Source organism: Amblyomma mixtum, chromosome 6 (assembly GCF_055824585.1).
Source record: "Amblyomma mixtum isolate Tamu chromosome 6, ASM5582458v1, whole genome shotgun sequence".
NCBI classification, from domain to species: domain Eukaryota; kingdom Metazoa; phylum Arthropoda; class Arachnida; order Ixodida; family Ixodidae; genus Amblyomma; species Amblyomma mixtum.
Window position 1 is genome coordinate 150058731 of NC_143017.1, and position 25037 is coordinate 150083767.

At 48.5% G+C, this 25037-nt stretch overlaps 1 protein-coding gene across 1 annotated transcript; it reads right to left on the reverse strand.

The window, feature by feature from the left end:
• Nucleotides 1–88: 88 nt before the first annotated feature.
• On the reverse strand, nt 89–25037 carry LOC149340753 (neprilysin-1-like). The gene is made up of 8 exons (XM_089551342.1): nt 24821–25037; nt 19722–19781; nt 14964–15068; nt 14656–14760; nt 14470–14568; nt 13383–13478; nt 10789–11138; nt 89–3301 (listed from the first exon to the last, which is right to left on the reverse strand). Exons 1-8 carry the CDS (start codon nt 25022–25024, stop codon nt 1621–1623), a joined length of 2700 nt encoding a protein of 899 aa, XP_089407468.1. The 5' UTR covers nt 25025–25037; the 3' UTR covers nt 89–1620.

Genomic DNA, 25037 nt, shown 5'->3' on the forward strand with positions numbered 1-25037 from the left:
TCGAAATTATTCCGGAGACCTCCACTACGGCACCCCTTTCTTTCTTCTTTCACTCCCACCCTCCCCCCTTCCCTTACGGTGCGGTTGAGGTGTCCACCAATATACGTGACACAGATACTGCGCCATTTCCTTTACCGAAAAACCAATTTAAGACTTTTGAAAAAGGCATGCTAAACTTCAGACAGCACAGAGTATATTATCCGCAAAGATTGTAAATCGTACACTCGGATAAATTAGGCTATAGTCCACCTTAATTTTCTTACGCGAACATGTCGTACGGGAGAGGTTTCGTTGGAGCATTTCACAACTTGCATTGGGGCTTAACATGGCGGAGCGCCAACCATACGCCCAAGACTTGCAAGTCTTTTTAGTCTTTCGAAAGAAGTAAACTCGCATTTTGTTTTCCTTGTGAAGATGGGAGGAGGGTGGAAGGGAAGTGTCAAATACTGAAGAACAGCAATCTTGCAAACCACCGTAGATGCAAACCGAGGTAGCGTGAAAGCTCATTGAATAGCTGCTACAGAGTGGGCTGAGTCTCGTAGTGCAGAATAAGCAGCCACTTCACGAGCCCACGAGATAACGGGACCGCTTATACCCCTCTGCATGCCGCTTACATGGGCAAGCCAAGGCAAGCATGTCACCTCAGTACGGAGAGTAAAAAAACTGTCCCGGCTTCCCATTTCCGGAAGCAGCAGAAACGCGAATTCATGTGTGCATAGTAGTTGAAGCTTACTTATCTGGTAATGATGAGCATTCAAATGTTTCTAAAGCTGCAACATTTCCCCACTGGCCCCTTTACTTCTCTTAAGGTATACAATGGTACCATATGATAAAAACAGCGACCATAAAGTCCCACAGCAGCTACGCAAAAATGTTTTAATTCAGGCCGCTTACAGTTAGCTAGGTCTAGTCTGGTTACTCTCAAACTGCAGAATACAATTTGCATGCGTAAATAGTCTAAAACTGATCGTTTCTTCCAGTTCATTGCACTTCCCGCTTCCACAGTTAAGACGGTAATAATTCATGCATGCTTACATTAACTGAAAATGAATACACAAAAATCAACACGAATTCAAAATATTTCTACCGCCGCTAGGAATGCTGCATATAACATTTGTTGCATGCAGCATTTGTGGCAGCAAAACTGCAAATGCATCAGCACAAAAGAGCGAAGCGCAACAGTCGTAGCTCACGAACAATGGAAACACTATAGACGCCGCAGTTTTCCTGCTAACGTCGTAAGAGTCACACATCATCAAACCTGGCCGGCTCTGTAGAAGAGCCGTGTACAAAACAGCGAATTAGTCTCTTCGCTGCACGTCGCGTTTTTTGGTACAATTTACCAAGAGTTGAAGACAGTAATTCACCACCAGACATGAAAATAGATCATAAAGGCGCACAAAAACAAGGTTACAAATATCGTATAAAGTAACAAGAAGTTAACGCAACAACATGCCATACCGTAATAACATCTCTGTGGAAAATCGCGGAGAAGTAGCACGTTCAGGCAAGAAACACTGGTTAGAAGTGAAAGTATGCTCTTTCTTTAGACATAATAACCAGCGACGACAAGCTAGTCGTGAAGCGTGGAGCACTCTTGAAGCTGCTTAGCACCGACAGTTACTTCGACATGCTACACACGGCGCCAGGATACATACCGCTGCCACGACTGCAGCTGAACACACGATGAAAGTGGCTGAGAACTCTCAGTAGGTCGTTGCACTGAGATCTGGCGTTCGGGGCGCCGCACTGGATATAGCACCACAGTATAAAAAATAGCTGCGCGTCTGTGACGCTGTTTCGATCCCCGGCGGGCAGGCTGACGGCGCTGCCTTTGTGGAGGACGAATGTCTCGTAGAGTGTGCTCATTGACATTGCCCTCAGTCCAAGGCTGACTGCCTCGGATGGACCAGTGTTGTTGCCGCCGAGCTCGCAGGAAACCTTCGATTCAAGTTTGTTGCGGGTCTCCGCGTCCGCAGCCGGTAAGGCCATGTTCAGCACTCGAGCAAAGCCGTCCGCAATCTCGCCGCCCATCGCCCCGAACTTGACAGCGATGGGCGCGTGCTCATGGTAGGTCGGGGGTTCGAACGCCATGGGAAGCAGCTTGAAACTCATGCCCGCCATGCTGTAAAAGCTGTTGAATAAGTAGAAAATTGGCACTTGCGTGTCCTCCTTGGTGGCGCGGCGCCCTTGCGTGGAGAGTTCCAAGTTGATGATGATGGACGCCGTCATGTCGGGAAAGCGCTCGTATCGTTTGTCCAGGTACCCGTCGTCGGAGTTCGAAACCAAACTCAGTGCGATGGATTCACTTTCGTTGAGGAAAGGAGCGACAGACGCGAGCTTACTCCAGTCCAGCGAGGCGTTTTCTAGGCGCTGTCTTAGTGAGCGGTGCACGGTCCTCAAAATTGCTGAAGCACCGCGAAGCTCACCAGGAGTGACGCTGGCCCTGACGTACCTGGCGAACATAGGTACGCCCATGTAGAGCCGGCCGATCGCGAAGCACATTTCTCGGTGTCCGTAGTCCGCTGAGGCTTCCGTCTGGAAAAAGTACCTTACGAGCTCCGCGTTGGTCATTAGTGACAACGTCTGCACGAGGGCCCATCCTAGGTAGTACATTATCTTCGTCTCGCCCACGTTCTTGACCGTGCTGAAAAATTCCTTGACGAACTCAACGTTTTCGATGTCGAAAACGGGGTCCACCGTGATGTTAAAGTAGTTCTGCAGCTCTTCCTTCAAGGCCGCCTTCGGAATGGTCCCCAGCGATACCGCCTCTAGTTCGTCGAGGCTTGCGTTTACACGAGTGGTGCGAGAGGCGGCAACGTACTGCTTCATAAGGGGCGGTAGTATCTTGGACTCGAGTTTGATCAGCTCATCGTAGGGAATCACCCGACCTTTGTTGCGGCTGAAGGCCTCCACCATCTTGTCAAAGTACTGCTTGTACGAGCTCTGTCCTCTCGTGGGGCTCAGCATAGCCGCTCTTCGCGCCAGGGTCAGGCCAAAAATGAGTGTGGGGCCGACAATGAAGCGCCCAGGTTGCCAGGTGTACAACTGGATGACTGAGCCCCAGTTCCAGGCGGCTGACACTGAGACCAAGGTGCGAGCTAGCTGTGACTCGTTGCTCATCTCAGGCCAGAAGACGCCGAAATCAAGCAGCCGCTTCCTGATCAGCTCGAGTTCGCTCCTCTTTCCCTTGTAGACATTCCGGCAAGACTGAAAGAACAACGCCGCCTTTTGCACAGCTGTTTGTCCTTCCGGTGGTACGGCGGTATTACTTGCCATCTCTGAGACTCTTCTGACAAATCTGAAGAAGAAAATAAAAGTAAGGCTTGTCACTTCAACGAACATGGTCATCAACGAAACAAAACAGCGCTGGCAGTATAATCTCAGCATTCTAGACGTCCGACAAGACGTCCGACAAGACGTCTAGTGTCACGTCTAGGAAGCCGCCTATATGTCTACATATTGGAACGTGTCTACTTCACGCGCCGCCTTGCGGCATATAAACTGAACTAACATTTGGGAATAGTTGCACTCCTAAGTTCTTAAAAATTCTTAATGAAACAAGTTAAAAACGCGGTGTTAGTAGTTTGCTAGTTCTTATTTTATTTTTTTTCTGCAATAATGGTGCGTTCATCGCTACCGCTTCAGCCAACGTTACTAGAACCAGGTAGTAACGTTGGCTTCAGCAGACGATCTCAGCTGCATAGCAGACGATCTCACCCGCACGATTTCCTCTGGCGCGATTCACAAATATAATCGTAGGCCCACAAAGACGGCTTTATTTGCCGCCAGTTCCTATAAAAATCAACTTAACGGAATGACTGGCACTTGAAAGATGGTGCGTCTCCGGGCTCCAGTGCCCGCCAAGAGCACGGCTCACTCAGCTCTGACTGCACCAACTGCTCCGCCATCTTTAGACAGGCACTTAGCCTGCATCGATCTGGACTTCGGCGAAGCAGTCTACTTGGACGGCTTCGTGAAAAATGGAACGCGTCTCAAAATGGCGGCTGTCCGGCAAGACGTCTAAGTAGACGTCTACTTGGGAGTATTGGAACGCACCCTTAGACCCATTCTGACCTACGCCACAAGTGCACGTGAGACTGGCGTGGCGGGCGAAACATTCAGCAGTTGACACTTGGTTGCCGCAGGAGCGGAGACTGCTCTATTTGTGAGAAGGTGGAGCGTAAACGCGTGAAGCCACTTACGACACGCGAGTCGCAATACGCACCTTGAGGCTACATTGTTATTTTTACACTCCGTGCTCATCAGCTTAGGTTAGCTCTTTTTTATTTCAATGCCGCGTAGGCCTAGTGCAAGAGGTCTCTAACAGCGCCGCATTAACCGCGACTGCACACGTGTGCTTCACTGTACATGTATCTTCCCCTTGAGAGGTCTTCTTTGAGAGAGGGAGATAGAGACAAAACGTTTACGCACTGCTCCTATGGTCTTGGGAGTGTTCATGGGCGCAGTGCTTAGTCCAGGCCTCCTGGAGCGGCGCGGCTACCTGGACCCGTTCGACCAGTGAAAACTAACCTCCTGGTTCCCACCTAGACAGCGCTACTTCCCACTGCTCCGGTGTGCCATTGTGTATGACGGGGACGGCAGGGTTGTGTTGAGAATCCCATGTTGCGGAGAGATGGTGTGGCTGTCTCTCCGAACCATAGGCATCATCATCATCGTAAGCCTGACTACGCCCACTGCAGGGCAAAGGCCTCTCCCATGTCTCTCCAATTAACCCTGTCCTTCGCCAGTGGCGGCCATCGTATTCCGGCAGATTTCTTAATCTCATCCGCCCACCTAACTTTCTGCCGCCCCCTGCTACGCTTGCCTTCTCTTGGAGTCAACTCCGTTACCCTGATTATAGTGGGGTGTATCGTATTTAGACTAAAAAAGCAGGGATATGTGTTTGTTTGGAACTGTCTCTAAATTGCAGTTTTATTTAGATGGGTAGGTGGCGGGGTTAGACCCTCTGTGTCTCCTAAGGTAAGTCCCCCTCCGGTATGTACAAGTAGATCTGGGTAACTGGCTCGAGTCCCAACGCATCAGCCTCGCTCAAATAGTATGGCCTGAGTGGTTCCCGGCCAAGCCGGCGTGCCCACAGGACTGAGTGTTTTTCTTCTCTTCAGCCGACTTGGCTCAAAACGCGGAGAGATTTCTTGACAATTCTACCTCTCAGGAAATACCGACAGGCAGTCTGCGAGTCCTAAATGATTACTAGGAATTTGCCCCTTCTTTTGACTTCGGCTACGGCGAGAGCAATCGCAGCCTTCTCTGCTTTAGAGGTACAATCCCTTATGGTGAGGCAGGCTACCTCCTTGTGAGCGTGTTCGATTGCAGCTGCCGCCATGCCTCTGTGTCTTGGGTCCCTGGCTGCGTCTGCGAAGGCATTCCCTCCTGCCAACGATGCGTTGTTCTAACGCCTGAGCTCTTGCTTCACTCCAGCCTCGGTGCAGTTGAGGTTGCATGTGCCTAGGGATGGGTGGACTGTGTAGGTAGGTCTGACGTCGTCCGATACGTCTTCCGTCTCTTGGATCTTCTTGTGGCTGCCAGGGTAGCCTAGTCGTCAGGGTAAGGCCTCGTCCGTTGTCGTATATAGAAGGTGTTCTTTCTGAGCGGTAAGAAGTGCTTCCTGATGTTGGAGGATGATCCGAGGCCCAATAATGTACGCGTATATGTTCTCAAAGGTAGACCCAGCACCGTGTTTTATGCCTTCCGCAGCATAGCCTTTACGTGCTCGACCTCTTGGGGTGTAAGGATTTGGTACAGTGGGATGTACGTGGCTCTACTGACGACTAAAACTCGTATCAGTATGACCATGTCCTGTTCCTTGAAATGTCGTCTTCTGTTGGCTGCTCGGGTGATCATCAGACTTGGGCTGTATAGAGCTGGAGAGGAGTCAGTGCGCGGTCCACTACCTGATTGGATTGCAGCTACATGCCCAGTATCCTTAGTGTTCCTACCTCAGGAATATCCTGCCCGTCATAGTGAATGTTGTGTCGGAGGTGGTTCTAGCCGTGTCTGTGTGAGTTGATGCGTATAACTCCGGACTTTTCTGGTGAGCCGGGGAGACCGCGTTTCCTGGCGTACTCCCCGAGGATTCCCGACCTCCACGAGGCGTACTCCCCGAGGTATCCCCGAGGGATACCTCGTTTGACCGAACCGGGATATCGTCAGCGTACATGGCATGGCTGATGCCTTCGATGCGGTCGAGACGAGACAGCCTTGACATGGCTGTGTTGAAGAGGAGAGGGGAGATCACTGAGCCTTGCGGGGTGCCTTTAATTTGCGTTGCCAGCTTGTCCTACCTCAGTTCTCCTACTCCGAAGGTTGCTATCTGTTCGTTATTAAGGGTCAAACGTAATCGTCGATCTTCTTGCCGATGCCTAGTCGGCTTAGCCTCCTCAGGGCTGCGTCATGGCTGACGTTGTCAACGGCTCCTGCGAGGTCCATGACTAGGGCGATATTCTCGCCAATCTTGGGTATGTTAGTTAAGAAATCCTCTTGAAGTAGTAGGAGGATGCCTTGTGTTGACAGGTGTGGTCTGAAAACGAACATGGTTTTGGGCAGAAGGTCGCTGTTCTCCAGGTAGTTCTGGAGTCCTATTAGCACGACCCTTTCATAGAGCTTCCCTAGACACGATGTCAGAGAGATGGGTCTGAGGTTGTCCAGGTCCGGTTTCTTACCCGGCTTGGGGATCATTACGATGTCCGCATGATCTCACTCCTTGGTTACAGTCTCTACTCCCCAAAGTTCGCTTCGCTGAGGTGCGATCTGCTTACGTCCCATGTTTCGGATGATCGCATTGCCGACGCGCACCCCTCTTGGTGTCGTGTTTTTGTCGCCATGCTGACTGCGGTGCAGACTTCTTCGGTGATGGATCTATCTAGGCGAAAGTTCCCGGGTCTTTTTGTCGCAATGCTGACTGCGGTGCAGACCTCTTCTTCACTGATGGGTCTAGCTATCTGAAAGTTTCCGGGTCTTTGTATTCTGCTTTGCCAGCTGGATAGGTGGTCGCTCCAATGTGCCGGTCAGTAATCTTACACAGGAGGGCTGCCTCGTCACCTTGGAAGGCGTGGGTGATGCGTTGCAAGGTCTTGCTGTTTTCGGACTTGGATTTAGTGGTCTCAGTCACGTTCCTAAGCAGGCCCCAGGTTTTGACCATTCCGAGTGTTCCCCGCCGTGAGTTGCATAGTCAGTCCCAGTTCTGCCTGGCCAGGGTTACGGCGTGTCGTTCAGCCTGAGCTGAGAGTTCGGATATGCGTAGCGTTAGTCTCCTGTTGTACTTATGCGTTGTACTTCTCCTAGTTAAGCTCCTACGGGCCTCGTAGAGGTGCAATGGATGGCTGTATATTTCTGGCATGTGTGCTGTGTCCTTTACAAGACTGAGCATTCTCGCGCTTCCTGCAGCATTCGACTCTATTCCTCGAAAGTGTCTATCGAATCCTGGCTGCACGTCTTGCTAAAAGTGTTCCAATCCATTAGCCTGGCCTTGCCTGTCTTCTAACTGCTGCCGTAGCCAGCGTTACAGAGAGGATGTAATGGTCACTGCCGAGTTCATCTGCAGTGTTGTTCCATTACGCGTCCATTCTATTCTTGGCGAATGTTAGGTCCTGACAGGAATCCCCGCTGACTCTGTTCCCGATGTGAGCCGCCTTTGTAAAGTCCGTAAATAATTCTAAACCTGCAGCGGTTATGGCTTCGTCTAGATATTTTCCTTTCAAGGTGGCTCTTTGTACCTCAAGCTTTTACGCCGAGGATTGAGGCGCCCCATGACTAGTAGGCGGTTGTTTTCGGCTCTTCTAATCACTGGACTCAGCATGGCGTCGAAGTGGACGCTTCGCTGCCATGGCGGTCTGTAAAGATTTACATTGAACGTGCTGTCTGTCGTGTGTTGTGTGGGATGATTTCCACGAACACATTTTCGATTTGTGCTTCTTCCAGCTACACTGAAACCTGCTTCCACCACATGCCTCGTCGCTCATGGTCTCTACTTTGCGGGTAAGAACGCATTGAACATTAACCACAAAATGCACTACTTATTAGGTTCCCCGCTGTCTCGGTGATTGTCAGGAGCAAGCAGTCCCGACTGGCGACTACGCGCTTGCGCTGCAGTGTCTGCCCTAACCTTTGCCGAAAATTGAGTGGTCAACGTTTGAGAGGAAACCAGCGTTCAGTGGACGTTAGTATACTTGTTTGGTCAGCCGGACGCGCGATCCCATCATAAATGTTCTGACGAGCTTTTTTTTTTTTAATGCCTCCGTGCTGACGCACGTTCCTGTAAACATACGCTCTACTGCAGCTCCTGTTGAAGAAAAGGTGCTACAAAGTTTCAAGGGAAAAGAGGGACAGGACACACAAAGGAGTATTAGAGCGTTTAACCTGGAGTTAACGGTAACAAAATAATAACAATAACTTAAAGCTGTACACGCGCGCGAAGCATGCGTGAATGCAACACGACAATGTGTCCGCTAACAAGACTACAAACGTAAGTGGTGCCTTTCTTAAAGGTGGACTGAAGAGGATTCTGAACTTGTCTTTTTGCCGCCGGAACTCGATCTACACGTTCCTAGCATTCTTAGAAGCTGCGACTTATTGCCCTGTGTGGCCGATTTCCCTAATGAAATCGAGTTAACGTCCGGCTCCCGCCTTTTTTTTTTAATTCTCCCCGGTACGGTGGGCGGAGTCGACCAACGCGTGAAGTGCCTTTCAGCCAGCTCCGTGGAGGCTTTGCTTTCGCTTTATTTTCTTTTTAGGTTTCCATGGACAGTTTCATTCGCAGATAATATAGCCGCAAAATAAGCCCGCAGAAATAAATATACGCGCGAACTATTTGCTACTACGGATCACTACGTATTACTCCGCCGATGGCAGAGCGGCAAGCCGCCACGGGACTGGGTGAAAGGCACTCCACGCGTTTGTCGACTCCGCCCATCGTACGGGGGCATGGAGGAAGAAAAACTATGGAGAGGCCCTTCGTATTCCCAATGCATTGGCGAGAATGTGGCAGAAGTGACGTCAAAATTTAGGCTTAAAAAGTCGGGCCACTAGCAACGGCGTACGGCATCGTTAGCGTCGTTGTTGCTAGGGGCCCGACTGTTTCGCGGTGGCGGTGGACGGGCTTTCGGCACGGTGTGTTCGGCCTTGCGTGTTAAAGTCTACATGCCTGGCGTCGTGAAGTTACGCAGGCATCTAAGATTGCTTTTAAATGCAGCAAATAACCGCTCATTTGATATTTTGTTCGTCAAACTTGGTGTCGTTACGCGGAGCGATCGATGAATTGAAATGAATCTCGCGAAAAGGTGGCACTCCGGAACCGCGCTTCGACGAGGATGGTGAGCTGAGCTATAAGCGGCGCGCAATGTCGTCTTTCTTCCCCTGGGGTCGGAAAAGGTTCACCGCACCTGTGCGCCTGTCTGTGTCTAGGTGCGTGTTTGCGGGGAGGGAGGTGTAGAAGTGTAGCGGCGAGCGGCGCGGTTTTTTTTTATACCTTTCTTTTACGAAGCGCTTGAATAAAGTAGCGTTGGCGGGGGGTCTGTTCGTCGCACGCTCCCGGTGCTGACATCGGATCACAACGGCGCATTTCATCCTAGCTGATCTTTTGCGGCCGATTTCTGCGTCGACATTTCACACTACTGACGTGTGTCACATATCTGATTAAGCAATAAGTAACCGATTGCGTCTTTTGCAATGCCGGTATATTGGCGCGGAAGTTTTGGTTGACAAGGGTAAATTTGCTCCCAAGTGCAGGGACGAAAAGAATTAGTAAGCAACTCATGCACGTGCTAAACATATACACCTTCGAAATGTGCGCTGAGTAGTACAGCTACACTGCAACAGAATATCTTTTGATACGTGTGGGCCGTCGTGTCCCGTAGCTCGGTGGAGAAGGAAGATAGTGAGGAGAGCCGAGCCAACTTCCGGTTGCGAGGCGGCTTCACAAAAAGTGACGTCAGGGCCCCTCCTTAGTTCTTTCCTTCCTCCATGTACGAGGGAGAATTTAAAAAAAAAGGCAGGAGACGGACGTTAATTCGATTTAATTAGGGAAATCGGCCACACAGGGCAATAAATCGACGTTTCTAAGAAAGCTCGGAACGTGTAGATCGAGTTCCCGCGGCAAAAAGACAAGTTCAGATTCCTCTTCAGTGCACCTTTAAGGCACAGGGTGAAGTGACGAGGTCTTGGGCAGGAAGAACGAGAAGCTGGATCCGTCAACTTTATTTGACGGGTACGGTACAAGTCGACTCCCCCTTGGGATGTGACGAACATGTGCGCACCATCAAAGTGACAGAGCGTGTTGTCCAAAAAAAATTGCTAGTTCGTGCTTTAAATAGATACCAATGACATCCGGGGATTGAAACAGTGTCTCAATCACTTCCAGTCCACTTACTTCACCACTCAGCTGGTCCCCAGCTAGGAGTTGTGAATGCTACTTCGTGTCGGGGTTCCGTCGCTCCTATGGAGCGTGCGCATGTGAAAGAAGTCAACACTAATTGAAACCAAGGGATGTATAGGGGGAGAGCTTTTTTTTTCAGTGAAGGTGATCATCAAATATTCCGACAAGAAAGGTGATTTAAGAAAAAGCAGAAGGAAAGACGACCACTTGCGGCCTTAGAAGAAAGCTAAGGCGGCAGCTGAGAAACAATCTTCTTTAGAGTGTTTTTGCGTTGTGCGTAGCCTAACTTTCTGTTCACCAGCGCCACCAACAACCACAGCGGCAGAATGGGGAAGTGCTTGTGCAGCTTACGTGTCCCGCCACCCATGAAAAATAGTTCTATCGCCAGAACTTACTGCTGGTAGACGTGCTCCCTAACGGCCACCGTTTTCGATTGCTCCCAGCGGGAACACACGTGAGCGTGGAAGTCGACGCAAGGGGACACCGTGAAGTCGAGAGAGTCGCGCAGCAGGCCAGCGTAGTAGAGACATGCGTCCGTCTCGCAGGTGGGCCCCGCGAACAGTCTCGGCAACACAATGGCGGTAAATAGGACCAGAATGACCATCGCTGTGACAGCGAGCACGCAAGTTCCATGCTGCGCAAGATTTCTGCTTGCGGACGGCGACACCACCGACACTGGTCGGGCAGGCGTAGCAGCCGGCGATAGGTTGTTGGCCAGCTCGTGTAGGCCCTGGGAGTCGAGTTTCTGCAAAAAGAGCGCAGCGCGGGGAAGTCAAATTTCTGATTAGAGAGCCAAGTCGAGGGGAAATTCTCTTATCTCTGCGTGGGTCTATCAAGGGCATAACAGCTAACCAATGTGTGCTTCCTTCACCGGGCCTCGAGTATTCGCATTACTTCCAAAAATTTTACATAGGAAAGAAATACTTTTTCTAATGGAATGGAAGCCGGTGACTTAACTTAAGTCATAACTCAAACTCAAAATAAACAAAAAATTATGCGAAAGGGCATTCAAAAGCGCTGCACCGCGTTACAGGCTCAAGTGAATAGACATTAGAGAGTTTTACGTACGTAGACATACGCAAAGGCATAGCGTACGCTATAAAATAGCGTCAGTCGTACTGCGCATGCGCCAAACGCTATTTCAAACCGATGTCTTACGTACGTTCGCGTTACGTACGCTATTTTTCGAATTTAGCGTGCGTGCTCTTGCGTACGCCAGGAAAAATAGCGTTGCCAACATGGCGGCGCCCAAGTCCCCGCTTCGGAGAGAAAATGTCATGTTATTGGGTTCTTAGGCATATTCATTGCCCTTAAATGGAGCGTATGATATTCGCTTTGCCTCCTCTCGCCGACAGCAGAACGATTGAGAGATAAACTTGCCCCATTTTGGATTCTGTGTAACGATACCGCCGTTACTAACCCTAACAAAACACCGCCAACTGTGGATTGGCTTGATTTGGATTTTTATGCCATGGTAGCCATAGCCTTGCCAAAAGTAGCCGTTTCGGCTGTAGGGCAGTACGGGTTCGAAAGAATGCTAGTACGTACCATGACGTTCTTAAAAAACCTTGCTCGTTCGGTTACCTAAAAAAAATTTAAAAAAAGCTAGGCCCTGCCCCGACTGCGCAGTGCGCGACTCATCGGGGACGCCATGCAACCGGCTATCTACGTGATACGACTTGGATCAGCTTGGCCAATGCCTTGGCTAAACCTGAAAAATACGACACAAAATGTTTTTACATTACAACACCAGATGGCGCCACTGCGGCCTTAGCTATCGTTGCGTTCGGGTGGTAGTATGGTAAACTAAAAGTGCTCTTGCGACTTCCACAGTAACCTCCCGCTAAATGCTTGCGTATAGCGTACGTAAGCGCTCATACGTTATACTAAATCCCTTTTGCACCGAAGAAAAAAGATACTGGACGATTCGTCTCCCCCTGTCCTTTCTACTATCCCCTCCCCTCTTTCTTTTCACTTCTACACACTGCCTGCTATCCTTTATTTCCGCTGCCCCAGCTCAGGTGCTTCCAGCAGCGATAGCAGATGCCGGGGCAGAAAAAATTCTTTTACCTTCCATGTTCAATGCAAAATAAAAAACCACTACTACTACGATTCGACATCTTTTGGCATAATTATGCGAAAAGAGATTTAATTCGATGAATACTTTGACGGTTTTACTCTGATGAATGTTTTTGCTCCAAGCCAAACTTTGAAACACGCTGCAGAATTTTTCTGGAAGGTGAAGGTGGGCGGAGGTGGATCGAAAGTGGAGGTGAGGAGGGGGGGGGGGGGAGGGGTCATGCCACTAGCTAAGGAGGTATAGTGAGGAGGTGGGCATTGCGTGGTACCTCTGGAAGCAAGGTGGGCTTCCACTCCTCCTCTGTATGCGATTTCACTGTCGGTTTTTCGTTCCGTAGCTACGTAGTCTTCTAGTGGGTGGTGACGCTTCTGCAGGGTGAGGGTGGGCGGAGGTGGGGTGGAATGTTGGATGGAGTGTTGCGGTTGGTGGGTGATCAGCAGTCTAGCTAGGCGGGTGCGGAGGAGAGGTGGGTGGTGGAGACTGCTCTAAGCTGCATTCTTTTACTAGTGAAACCTCTGCGTGATCAAACTTGAATGCTAATAATTCGGGATTCTAACGGCAGGACATTAGCACCCCAGTGCTTGTACCCACAAGTCGGCAGAATCAGTCATGACTGCCATCTGTTGGTATCGCCCACACTCGCACTCGCATATGTATACGTGCACCTATTATGGTGCCGAGGTATGCTTGTATACCTCACGGCAGGCATGGATGCACAAGCTAAGCATTAATGATAAATGATGTTGGTGCAACACAATGCGTATTGTTATGCCAGGAAAACCTTCCCAGTGCTCTTATTAGCAACATGAAAGATGACATCAGCCATAAATAAACGAGGAATAAAATGCGGAATAAAATAAAAGCCGACGGAGCCGACCATCGCGCATATGCTTTGCAGTCTCTTCTTACCTGGTGAGATCGGGCGGCAGCTTCGCTCTTCTGCTTTGCCACTTTCGCCTTGATTCTTCCTGTCAAGGTCAGCTTCCCCATGAAATCTGTAAAGATCTGAAAAAAGTGCCGACGCAAACCTTTGTCTAGCTTGGTACGGGTTCCACCAAACGGACTCTCTCCTTTTTTCTAAAAAAACAAAAAGCCCTCTTCTGATGCACATTTTGAATGCAGTACTACCCAGCTCTCACGAACATCGCCGGTGCTTTGACAGTGAGAGCTGTACTACCTTTTCTGGTTGTGACCGAGAAGTCCTCTCTTCATATAATGGCCAAAAATAACGTTATTCATGAATGTGAATAACGGTATTCACATTGCAGGTCCTTTGGCCAGCATAACTCAAAACTAATCTCGCCTAACTTAAGCCATCTGTCATCATGATATTCAGGGGCCTCTCTCTAATCTTGGTTTCTGGACAAACTCACTCTAGGTCCTCGCAGATTTGCAAAGTACCTAATTTGGTTTGGCTTTTAATTGTAGCGAAAAGCAAAATGGTGCAGCCTCATTTTTTGCGAACTTATGTTCAGTTTCGTTCGGAGGACAGAAATTCAGAACCTCGCCGCATTTTCGTCAATAGAATTTCGCGGGAGAAGCACGAAGCACTCAAGAACGATGACGAGCATTTAATTTTAATAGCTCGAGTGAAGATTCGCCATTGAGCGCCCTGATCAAATTGTCTGGTCTGCGCGAGGTCGTGTCAATTTATTTGTTCGAGCATTTCACCCCAAAGAAGACATGTACGAGGCCTGTACTCATTAGAAAAACGATGGCTAACCGAAGGCTCTGGGGTTCGAACTCCGTACCTTCCACATACGATACGGACGCCAGAATCACTAGGCCAAAGTTGCGGTGACGTTCATAAATATCACGTGGATTGAACAATCACCATTTCCATGATTTACGTCTGAAAATATAATTTTACTTATTGCAAGAAGTGCTTTCTTAATCGCGGCTGATGAGCTCAGCAGTGCTTTGGGCGCATTTTATTTTGGTCATAATGAGATGCTGTAGCTAGCGCGTGCTCAGAGAAAAGCCAGTGTGTACCCACCGAACTTCTTTTCTTCATGAGTACCCCATTGCGGTCTTTAGCGGTCGCAGGGGGCTTGCTGGAGTTTTCTTTGGCGACATCTTTTGCATCAGCGGGCTCCTGGATGAAGCACGACCTTTTACAAGTTCCGTAGCGTCGCAAAAAGAGTTGAGATAGTATGCGACACTAGAGTAGCGGTTTTCTCACCTGTGGTTTGTTGCCTAGCTGTTGAGCAGGTTTCTTCTGATGTTGGGTCTCTGGCATCTCAGCAGAGCCATCTTCTTTTTGACCAGGCTTCGGTTGATCGCTTTTCTGCACAAACGTTTTTTTTTTTTTTTCTCGTTGCCGTAGAGGTATTACGTGTCGCAAAGGGTCGCCATTTTTTGTAAGTGGCCGGTCAGTTGATTAAAAACGCGCGATTTTCATGCGAATGATGGTCGAAGCGTGGCTTCCTTCTTATTCTTAAAATGAGACAGAAAACGGTATATATAAGCGAAAATAATAGATATTCTCACCGGCGACTGGCTGCCAAGCTCCTCAGCGGGTTCCTTCGGATGATCCGCTTCAGGGCTTTTGGCAGCACCAACCTCTTTCTGACCTGGCTTCGACTCTCTGGATTTCTGAAGAAAGACAAGAATTAGGAAGCCTCAGTTCCGTCATTGAGGACTGATTGAGCCGTGAAAGCCACAACGAAAAGTTTACGTCAGTAAGTGCTATCCTATCACGGTTGCTCCAAGCTTCATGTATGCTGGGTATCGCAGGACCATGCTATGAAACTTCTAGCACAAACGGTATGTTTTGCAAGAATGGAGACGAAGGGCTTGTAGTGTTTGTTTCGTTACATTCGAGCTATTACTGTTTTCTTTTCAATAGGCAGCCAAATTTACAGTTTCAGTTATAAAGTTATTAATTGAGTTGTAAAGCTGCAGTGGGAAACAATTAAAAAGTTCCCAAATGTGCCACTGCTGCTATGGTAGTTTGCTGAAAATGACAAAACATTCAGGGGGCACTTAGGCTCTCTAAAGTGCTGCAAGGCGAAAGCCTTTCCCGGCGCACTGTTTGGCATTGATTGCGCGACTGTTTGTGCTGTATTAGTGGTTTGTTTGACTACACACTTTGACTACACATTACAACTACATACATTGACTGCCGACTTTGCTTTTCTAGCACGACTCTCTCTATTTCGATTAGTTTGGTTGTATCCATGACTCTGTTCGCAGCAATGAGGTATGTAATGTGGGCACCCAAGGACGCCTTATGCCCCCTTTCGGAGCGGGCGACAACTATTGTTTATTAGTTGTCGCCTGCTCCAAAAGGGGGCGACAGGCATCCGTCGGTGATAGGGTGCCTCGATGCCAGCGCCGCCGTTCAGGGTGGTGCCATCCTTTGACCGCTCCAACGCCGCCTCTCTCTCCCTGCGGCGCCATTTTGAATCACAGCGGTCGGTCGGGCTGGTCTCAGTTGCTTGGTGCAAGCAGCTGAGCTTCCGTTTTTCGAAGCCCAGTGGCTGCGGACGATCGCTGGTCGCTTTATTTGTTTGACAGTGCTCTACCGCATGACTGAGGAGCTTGTCAAGTCCACCGAGGCAGCATGACGGGTTGTTGTGTGCCAATGTGCGCCGGGTCAACGCGTAAAGGCCTACGCTGTTTTCGCTTCCCCGGAGACTCCGAGCGAAGGAAAAAATGGGAAGCTCAAGGAAAGCGGGATCAGCCCCAGAGTACATTGCTTTAAATGTTACACCTCACTGTGCTTTTTTACCACTGTGTCTCGTTCTGCTATTTCGTGGTTTGCATCTTTTTTTTCATACTTTGTTTTCATGTTTGCGGCGAAGGTTGCGCCACACTGCGCAACAACATTTTCCCCCTAAAACTTGTTGATTTATTTTGTGGTTTGAACCTTTTTTCATGTTTTGCTTTTATGTTTTCCTTTAAGGTTACAGCCCACGGTACATGCCCCACTTTTCTGTCCCAATGTCTTGCTTGCATATTTTGTAGTTCGTGTTTTTTTCATGACCGGCAATTACAGTTGGCATTAAATGAATAATTTGCATTATCTTTTGTTTTGTTCTCTGTACCCTCTGTAAGAGGGTAGGCTGAAAAGCTATGTTACATTTTGTCTTCCTCAGTAATAAAGATCAACTTTTAGGTAGGAGTTATTTTTCGAACAGCCTAACCCATCAGCACACAATTTTGTAGACAGAATAGGAAATACACGGATAACCAACGTTAAAAACCGCGTTGTTTTTTTAACAAAACCCTCTATGGTCGATTTTTTTTCGAAAGGCGTGACTTTTCAATGTCGATTAATTCGATTTCGAATTTAAAGTTTCCAGAACTACTGCAGTTTTTTAATGACTAAAATCCACCCTTATTGAGCAGGTTTATATGCATGGTTTATTAATGAATACCGATTGGCTTGAATAAAATGAATATGAAAAAATATGTGTAGAATTGTGTTTCACAAACTGAGGAATCGCGGGAGAGCAACCGGTGCGTATGCCCATGCCGCAAGCGAAGTGTGCATGCGAGCGCACGCAAGAACATTCGGTGGTTGTGCACCCCTCATAAAAATGAAACGAGTGAGAAATTTCCAGTAATCCTGTATGCTATCGCCAACGAGGGGTGATTCGTTTTCTTTGGCCTCGAGAAAGAAAACGCAGGAGCAGTGGCAACGTCGGTATGCGGCGGCATCATTTGTACATACCAGCGTCCACCCCATAAGCAGATGTAATTGCGCCCTTGTGAGCAATAAACGGGCGAGCAACTCGCAGTTAACCTTTGAAAGATTAGAAAGCAAACAGACACCAGTTTTTGCGGGCAGAAGAACCGGAAACAGCCCGCGCGACGATAGCGAAACCAGCCGCAGCGCTCGAGCGGCTGACGACACGCGGGCGTTAACAGAACGTGGGAATTAAAATCCAAAATATCGTGAAAAAAAAAGAGGCAGCAATTTCTTCTATCCGCACGGGGCAGCAGCACCTGCCCGGCAACAGATCTTTAAAATATTAGCGCGTTTTTCAAACCAACAGACGGAACAGTAAATGTTCAACCTCGACCACCTGGGGCTGTAAAATTAAGTCATGCAATTACATCTTCGTACCTCGGATGTTAAAATGGCTATTATGAGTGAAAAGATACGCAGTGCGATGTTGATGAAAAGGACCGTTCCAGTCAAAAGCACTCTCACGCCCGCCGAAAGTAAGAGTGGCGCCGTTACACACGCTAGCGCAGCTGATCCCGTGTGATTCAATATGGCGGCGCCCGCGATGTTGTCTCCACCCTGTACAGCGGCGCTGGCATCGAGGCACCCTAGTCGGTGATAGGGTCATCGAGGCACCCTAGTCGGTGACCTCATTACATCAAATCCGTGCACTCTGACGTCATAACCATTTGAACCAACCGAAAGCGTCGCACCTCTGCTGACAACCTTCTGTCGACAACGATGAGGCTTTCGCCTTAAAAAAATCCCAGACTTGAGAGCATGGAAGAAAAAAAAAGCTTCCTCCATGCTTGAGAGCGCCGCCGTTTAAAATCCGGCGTCGGGCTGCACTCGTTCGCTGGCCGCTGCCAAGGCGCCCCCTATTCGGAGGAGGCGCTGTCGCTAAAGCGCGAGCCTCGCATTTTCACGCAGCTAGCGAGAAGTGCAAACTAAGTGTTCGCACTAAAGTGAACTTCTCGTCAGTGGTAAAGTGAACTAGAATTCTTCTTCAGTGGCGTTGTTCGTCTTCCACTCTACAAGTTCTGAAATAAAACTGCGGCCCGCACACCGTACATGCCGCTTCAGGAGGAGAGAGACACACTGAGGACGAATTAAAGTTGGAAGCTGCATCAACAGATTACTGCGTTTTAATGACAATGACGCTTCTTTAAGTGAAAACGAAACGTATGTCAGGTAATTATTTATTTCATTTTACATATTTAACAATACTGCCGCTCTAAATAGAGACTCTAGCAGGCGGGCAAAAAGAGACTTTTTTCTACGCGTAATGTCACACGTTCGAGTACGACAGAAAAATGACCCAGTAAAACGATTCAGCAAATAGAAAGGAATAAGTACACAATATTCAATAAGAAACAAATGCATATATAAAAGGGACAACAGTACGGGCTTATCTTAGAAAAAGGGAAAACGGCAAATGTATCGAACTATAACAGGTGCATTCAAATTTCAGTTCTTAGGTTAAATTCTCCCTACGCCATGCGCCAGTTGAGGTCCTCTCTTGATCTCGTAGAGGGAAATTGGGTTGATGATAATTGTTGTAGGATGCTTGACGTCTTGCAGATTCGAATTGCTCAATCACATTGCAAGAGGACACTTCTGGAGAGGTTAACTTTTTATAAGAATTAAAAGCACAAAGGAAGATAGATACAAGCACGGAGTAAACATATTTACACTTGACTGATTCAACTTGACGAAACCAGCCCTCGGTCCTGCCGAAACAGCTGGTTTTAAACCCTATATCCCCGCCCTCGGTGGGGAGAATAACCGTTCAGGTCACTGTACAAACATCCACCCAATAAATTCTTCGGGAAAGGAAAACATCACCAATCAACAATTCGGAAAGGATAATACAACCAATCAATGATTGGGGAAAGAAGGTAACTCATCGCGACAAACACTGTACACGTATGTACACTTTCTGTCATCACGATTTTGGAGAGTTATGCTTTCCTGCTGCGAGCTTCGCGAACACTCTCACTTTCCCAATGTCCGGTTGACCCAAGTTCAAGGAAAGTCACTTCAACCCATCTGTTCAGCATCGTCGCTCATCATGTCTGCAGCTAGCGTGGCAATATCCTGTTTACCGCACTTCAAGCTGTCAACGCACGCCGCTGCAGACATGGGACAAAAACCACTCACTGTGACGCGGGTCCGCCTCGCCGCAAGCACGTGCACACAGGATGCGACCTAACGAATCCGTCCCTGAAGGGAGTTTGACCTCTCCCGTAATCCTTCGCTATCCGGCGCCCCCCTCCTCCCGCTGGGTTGACTCACCCCCTTCGGTGCGGTTGTGCGGAGGGCCCAAGAGAAAGAAAGTAATGGGCATTCCACTAACGCGAACCGGATGCGGCAAAACAAAGTACATCACCGCGAACTTCACTGCCAGCCATTAGTTTTATTCTTTTGTTCAACCTGAGTTGCACTTTACGAAGAATGGACTGAAATTAAAATAAATATAATCTGTCGAGGTTTTCGCTAATTAGCAAAAGCAGTGGCATCATTACGTAGGCGGCAATCACTCGCCTCTTTGCAAATGTTAAGCTCAGACTTACTTCGGACTTCTTCCGAGATTTCTTGTCCCCCACGGTTTTTGCTCGGGAAGTTGAACGCACCTGGGTCTTCTGGCTCGACAGGACCTGAGGCACCTGAAAAGAAAAAAAATCACTTATAGGCGTTTTAGCGCACACGAAACACGGGTCAATACGAAAACTGCCTGCTACAGAAAACAGTGTTTTCCTGAGTATTTAAATGTCTGAGCAGTTTTAACGGAGCACCACATGACTCCCTGATGTACGTTCATTTCTTTATGTCATTTATTTTCTTCCAAAAATGTGCATTTAAAAGCCCTCTTTCAATTGTGCAAAATAAGGGCGAACGGGGAAGCAAAATACAACACAGCCGCCACAACTTAGTTAAATACGATGCAATTGTTTGCTTAGCAATGCGAAGAAATTCAAATATTACAAAAGGAAGAAAAATTCCAAGAACGGTAATAAAAAAGATGACATCAGATAAATCACTAAAGCTATAGAGAAAAATATGACAATAAAATTGCGTGGGAGTGTAATTAATCTCCACAACAGGCACATTCAAAGGATGACATCAGCTTTAAAACTCGCAAAAATATTAATGGGCTAAAGCGAGAGCAAGTTAACGAGAGTGGCTGTTTGCTCTTTACTTTGTTAGTTTACTCGCTGTTGCGAACATATCTGTATTGCTCACCTTTCGACTTCATTAGATCGGGCAACTTTGTTAATTCATTCAACCAACAACACGTGCCCTCTTTATACCCCGAGGCAATAAATATCGCTTTAAAAAATATACCTCTGTTCATTATGTTGCCTGCTTTTCCGCGGCGCTCCTACTTTCGCCAAAGAACTTTTAATGATAACTTGACTAAAGAGAAGCCTATTTTAAGCGCTTTGTCAAAAAAGTGGAAACCTGTAGTTTTAGATAGTAGACACTGTATACTTAATAGTTCCTGTGTGTATCTCTGTAGAATTGCAAATCAATATAAAATATAGTCAGAGAAATTAGATGGCAGCACTTGTCACGAATCCAAGGCTCGTTATTTTAGACGACTGGGCGTCTGTATAATTGCGGCAGATTTCGCACAAAGTTCCACAGAGAAAAGAGACTGAGATTGGTGGTATTAAGGCGGAAGCCTTTAATGCCTCATCTTTGTAAGCAGGAGTTGTCGACAGAAATGCCACGCTTTTCAGTTGGTCGAAATGGTCGTAATGGTCGTGACGTCAAAGTGCACGAATTTCAAACGGGGCTAATTGTACTTTGGCTAGTAACCGTGCAACCAATTAAAGGGATCGTATAGTGATGCTCTAACTAAGTGGGACTGAGTTTAGTTCATTGCTTAATTAACCAATTAGCCTAATTTAGCTTTCTAGTCAGATCAGATAAATAAATAAAACCGAGTAGGATATTGGACGAGTTGGGGAATCGAACCCCGGTCTCCGGAGTGCGAGGCGAGCACGGTAACCACTCCGCCACGCCAGCTCGATGGTTTGGAATGAACAAAGGTGCGTCTAGTGAATACGGTGTCTTCGTTCACTCCCATCTTCCTCCCTTACCTAAAGGCGTGGTTCAGGTGTCCACCGAGATATGCGAGACAGACACATTTCTTTTCCTCAAAAACTAATTTACCAACAAGCAAGACGTAGAACCGATCGGGCGATGGCGTTCTGTGGACTCCCTGGCAGCGTTGCAAGACGCTATCGCGTTCCACACTCAGAGGCTAAGCTTAATAACATCGTAACCACACATCAGTGACACTAGAAGCAAAACCGCGCTTAAGGCTTTCGCCTCTCCGCGCTTTAGGTCAACAAAGCGCCCCCCTGAATTTTTAGGCTCTTCTGAAGCACTTTTTGAACTTTATTTTTCTGCCTTGTAATCGGTGCTTAACCACTGAAGGGCGGCCTCTAATGACTCAAGCAGAGGTGGAAAGAGAAATAGAGAGAGAAAGCGGCTGGCGACCTGTGTTACACATCGTTTTATACAAAAGCCAGAAATCATTTTTAAAGGTCTTTGTTTGCTCAATGTATGACAGACTTGACACAAACGATCCGAACGATCTGCCTGTCAGTGTGGTCGTTGTTGTTGCGCGGCTTTGGAGCTCAGTGGCAAGCTCTTGACTGACTGCAAGCTCTGGAGGGCAAGGCTTACCCTCTTTCTGCTGCAGACTTTTTATTTTCTTCTTCTCAGGTTTTAGAAAACATGCTATAGATTGTTACTAAAAATCAAAGTGAAATTTTCGAAACGATAGTAAATGTTCCGAGAAGCACTTACAAGAAGAGTGAAAAAACGGTTGCCTGCTTCGGTTTCATACAGTCTCTCTATAATCTAGCATGGGGAGTCCCAGATCCCTTGTCAATAGACCGCTTAGGAAATTCAGTCTGACAACTCGGCAGGCATCATCATCAGTAACTTCCGTCAGCGCCGTGCGCCATATTTTGGGCACCTTTGGCTAGAAGACGCGCAGCTGTAGTGCTCTGCACAGCCTTTTCGCTAGTTTCTGTCTGGTTGCATGTCTGGTTGCGCTTGTGAGAGCGACGGCGGAAAATTTGCAGTGGTCGAGGGACCTGACTGTCATCCCGGGTGGATTTTCGGAGAGCCTTTTGGACTCCTATTGTCCGGCCGCACCTCTTAGCTAAGCTACAAGGCGGTATTACTGCGATCCGTCGACAGTGCGCGTTGCGTTGCCATCCTGCAGGTCGAATCTGCTGTCGATAAAGGAGGGCTAACAACTCTTGGACCGGACTCGACTACGAGCAGGAGCATTGCAGGGCGAAATGCATGTGGATCCGGATACGGGCGCTCGATCAGCAGTGTCGGTGCGCTAGACGCGTCGGTGCAAATCACTCGCGCAGTAGCTGTTCACATGCATAGTTTGCTCACTTCGGATCAAAGTGGCAGATTATCGGAGTGCTTGCTAATCCGGAGTGCGCAGGCAATGACCCAACGAAAACACACCGCTGCTGCTGCTGCACTCCGCCTATGTCGCCGTCGTTTGCTGCAGGTTCGCAACGTAGAAAACGACGGCGCTCCTCGCCGCGCCGCACCGTAGTGCTCTTAATCGCGTACACGGAACTCACTATGAATGGTTGAGACGCGGATGCTTGCAAATCCAAAAGAAGCGCGCTTGAGCAACGTTTTGGTTTTGTGACGCGCCGAAACTGTCGCCAGCATCGGAATGCATGTCCTCGAGTGCACCGAAGGCGGCACCCTTATATTTGTGCTCACTGTACAGCGGAAGGGCTACACGGTAGAAGGAACTTTTCGCTGCTATTGCAATACTTATATTATTTATTTTAATGTGAAAACGAACATGTCACGGACGAGAAGAAAAGAAGCATGCAGCTACTTCATACGCTCCGTGCTCTGGATACACAGCTTGTTTCCGTGCGCGTCTCTTACGCCGAGCTGGCTGCTGAAAGGCACACAGCAGCATAACGACATCGCGACTATAGCTTGGAGCAGAGAGCCAATGTCAAAGAACGTGGCTAGGACACAGAAACAAGAAAACTGCGCTTGTTGTGGCTCCGCCGGGCGCCGTACTTTTCAATCCGGCCCGGGCGCAGTCCGGCAGGTGTATGCCCAAGTAATGGCGGAGGCACCGCGGTTCGCGCACCACACACCAGATGGCGCTGAATTTTCTGAAAGGTCAATACTGGTGGGGGCTCTGAGACCTTCCCCGATACCTCCTGATATTAAACACTGCTTGTGCAAAACTGATGAGGACAACGACGAAATCAATGCAGCAACTACGCCAACAGTAATGAACTTCCTTTAGAGCACTCTCAGTGTTTGTGTTTGAAAAATAAGATATATGGGATATTTTAGTGCAAGCCGGTTTTAGGAATCGCCATGCTGAAGCGGTGTCAGTAGCCAGACTAGCCTAACGCGTCAAACGATTGGAGCAGGAAGACTACGTTCTCTGGGTTCTAATGTGCCTTCTGGGGTCCGCCAAATAGAAAAAAAAGGAGCTAATTTTGTTGTTCATGCCTGCAACTCCTCCCCTCGCAATAAGAGAGCCACTTCACCGCAGTATACTAAAGCACATACGTTGTTATAGATGTCTGCCTCCAACAGTGCCACACAGCCTTCCAGCCCCCGCCTAATCTTTCCCCTTACTTCCCAACATGACCCATCTGGCTGGCCTCCCGGGACTCGACACTGCAACATGACCACGTCACCTTGGAGCAGGACCTGTCAAACACCTGATATGAAGGCTGTTTTAATAAACGTGCCACATCACCACTTCTTCTCGTGGAAAAAAGAAAATGAGTCGAAAGCACGTCAGAAGTGACGCCTGTTGAAGGGTGCCACTTAGGAGTTAACTATAAAACAACGAAAATGTGACGAAATAACCATTAATGCCAGCTTTGTTAAAGAACATTTTAATATGAATGCGAAGGAGCAGCACTTGGGTAGCGATACCGCAAGCGGGGTGTTCACCACTGTAGGGCTTACAAAGACACTAAAAACCTTTTGCAATCTGAATAGCCTAGAGCAATCGTATAGGTTAAACTTGCTGAAATGCACGAGAAGTTTTTTGCGCATTCATTTCAAATGGTGACGTAGATGCCGAATAAATCTATTCTGTCTTCGCCGCAGCGCACAAAGCTAGTTAGGGAGTCCAACGATGGTGTAGTCTACAGCGGCGGTAGATTTCCAACGTGCTGACACAGGAATGGAACCAAAATCAGGGAAGGTAAAGCTGCAGCAGCCTGCGCGTCTGGCCGCATCCGAACACGTACGGCAGGGTGTGCGCGAAGGCAGCGCTAAGACATCGGCGAAGTTCTCCGCACTCCGCGGTTGCTATCGGGAGAAGTTTGAACAATGTCAGGGCTACACGGTGAATATGTGAACATTTTAAATGTTAGTGGGAAAAAAAATAACTTCATGAGATTTGTGTATAAGCTTCACAACTTCGAATCCTGGAAATTCGTTAAATTGTCCAAAAACAGCTCAACAACCATTAATTGGGAAAACGAGAGCGGGGCATAGCGACCGCGGTGAACATATTTACTGCCTGACAGCGCAGCAAACACCTCGACCACGGCCAAGCCGAAGGATAATCCCGCAGCTCCGCGTGCGTCAGGCACACCTCGATGCCCCGAGCTTCAAAGCGAGCTACGCCGTCCCGTTTCCTTAAGGAAGAACGCATTTCGCTCACCTGTGGCGCACTGGCCGTTGCCCCGGGTTGAGACGACCCTCCGCTGGATGTATGGCCGGGCGACTTAGGGGTCGGAGAACTTAGCTCTTCCATGGGCGGCACCGTGGAACCAGGCGTCCGGGTCGATGCGAGGCTCTTCTTCGTCTTCGTTGCGCCCTCGCGCATAACAGCGCGTGGT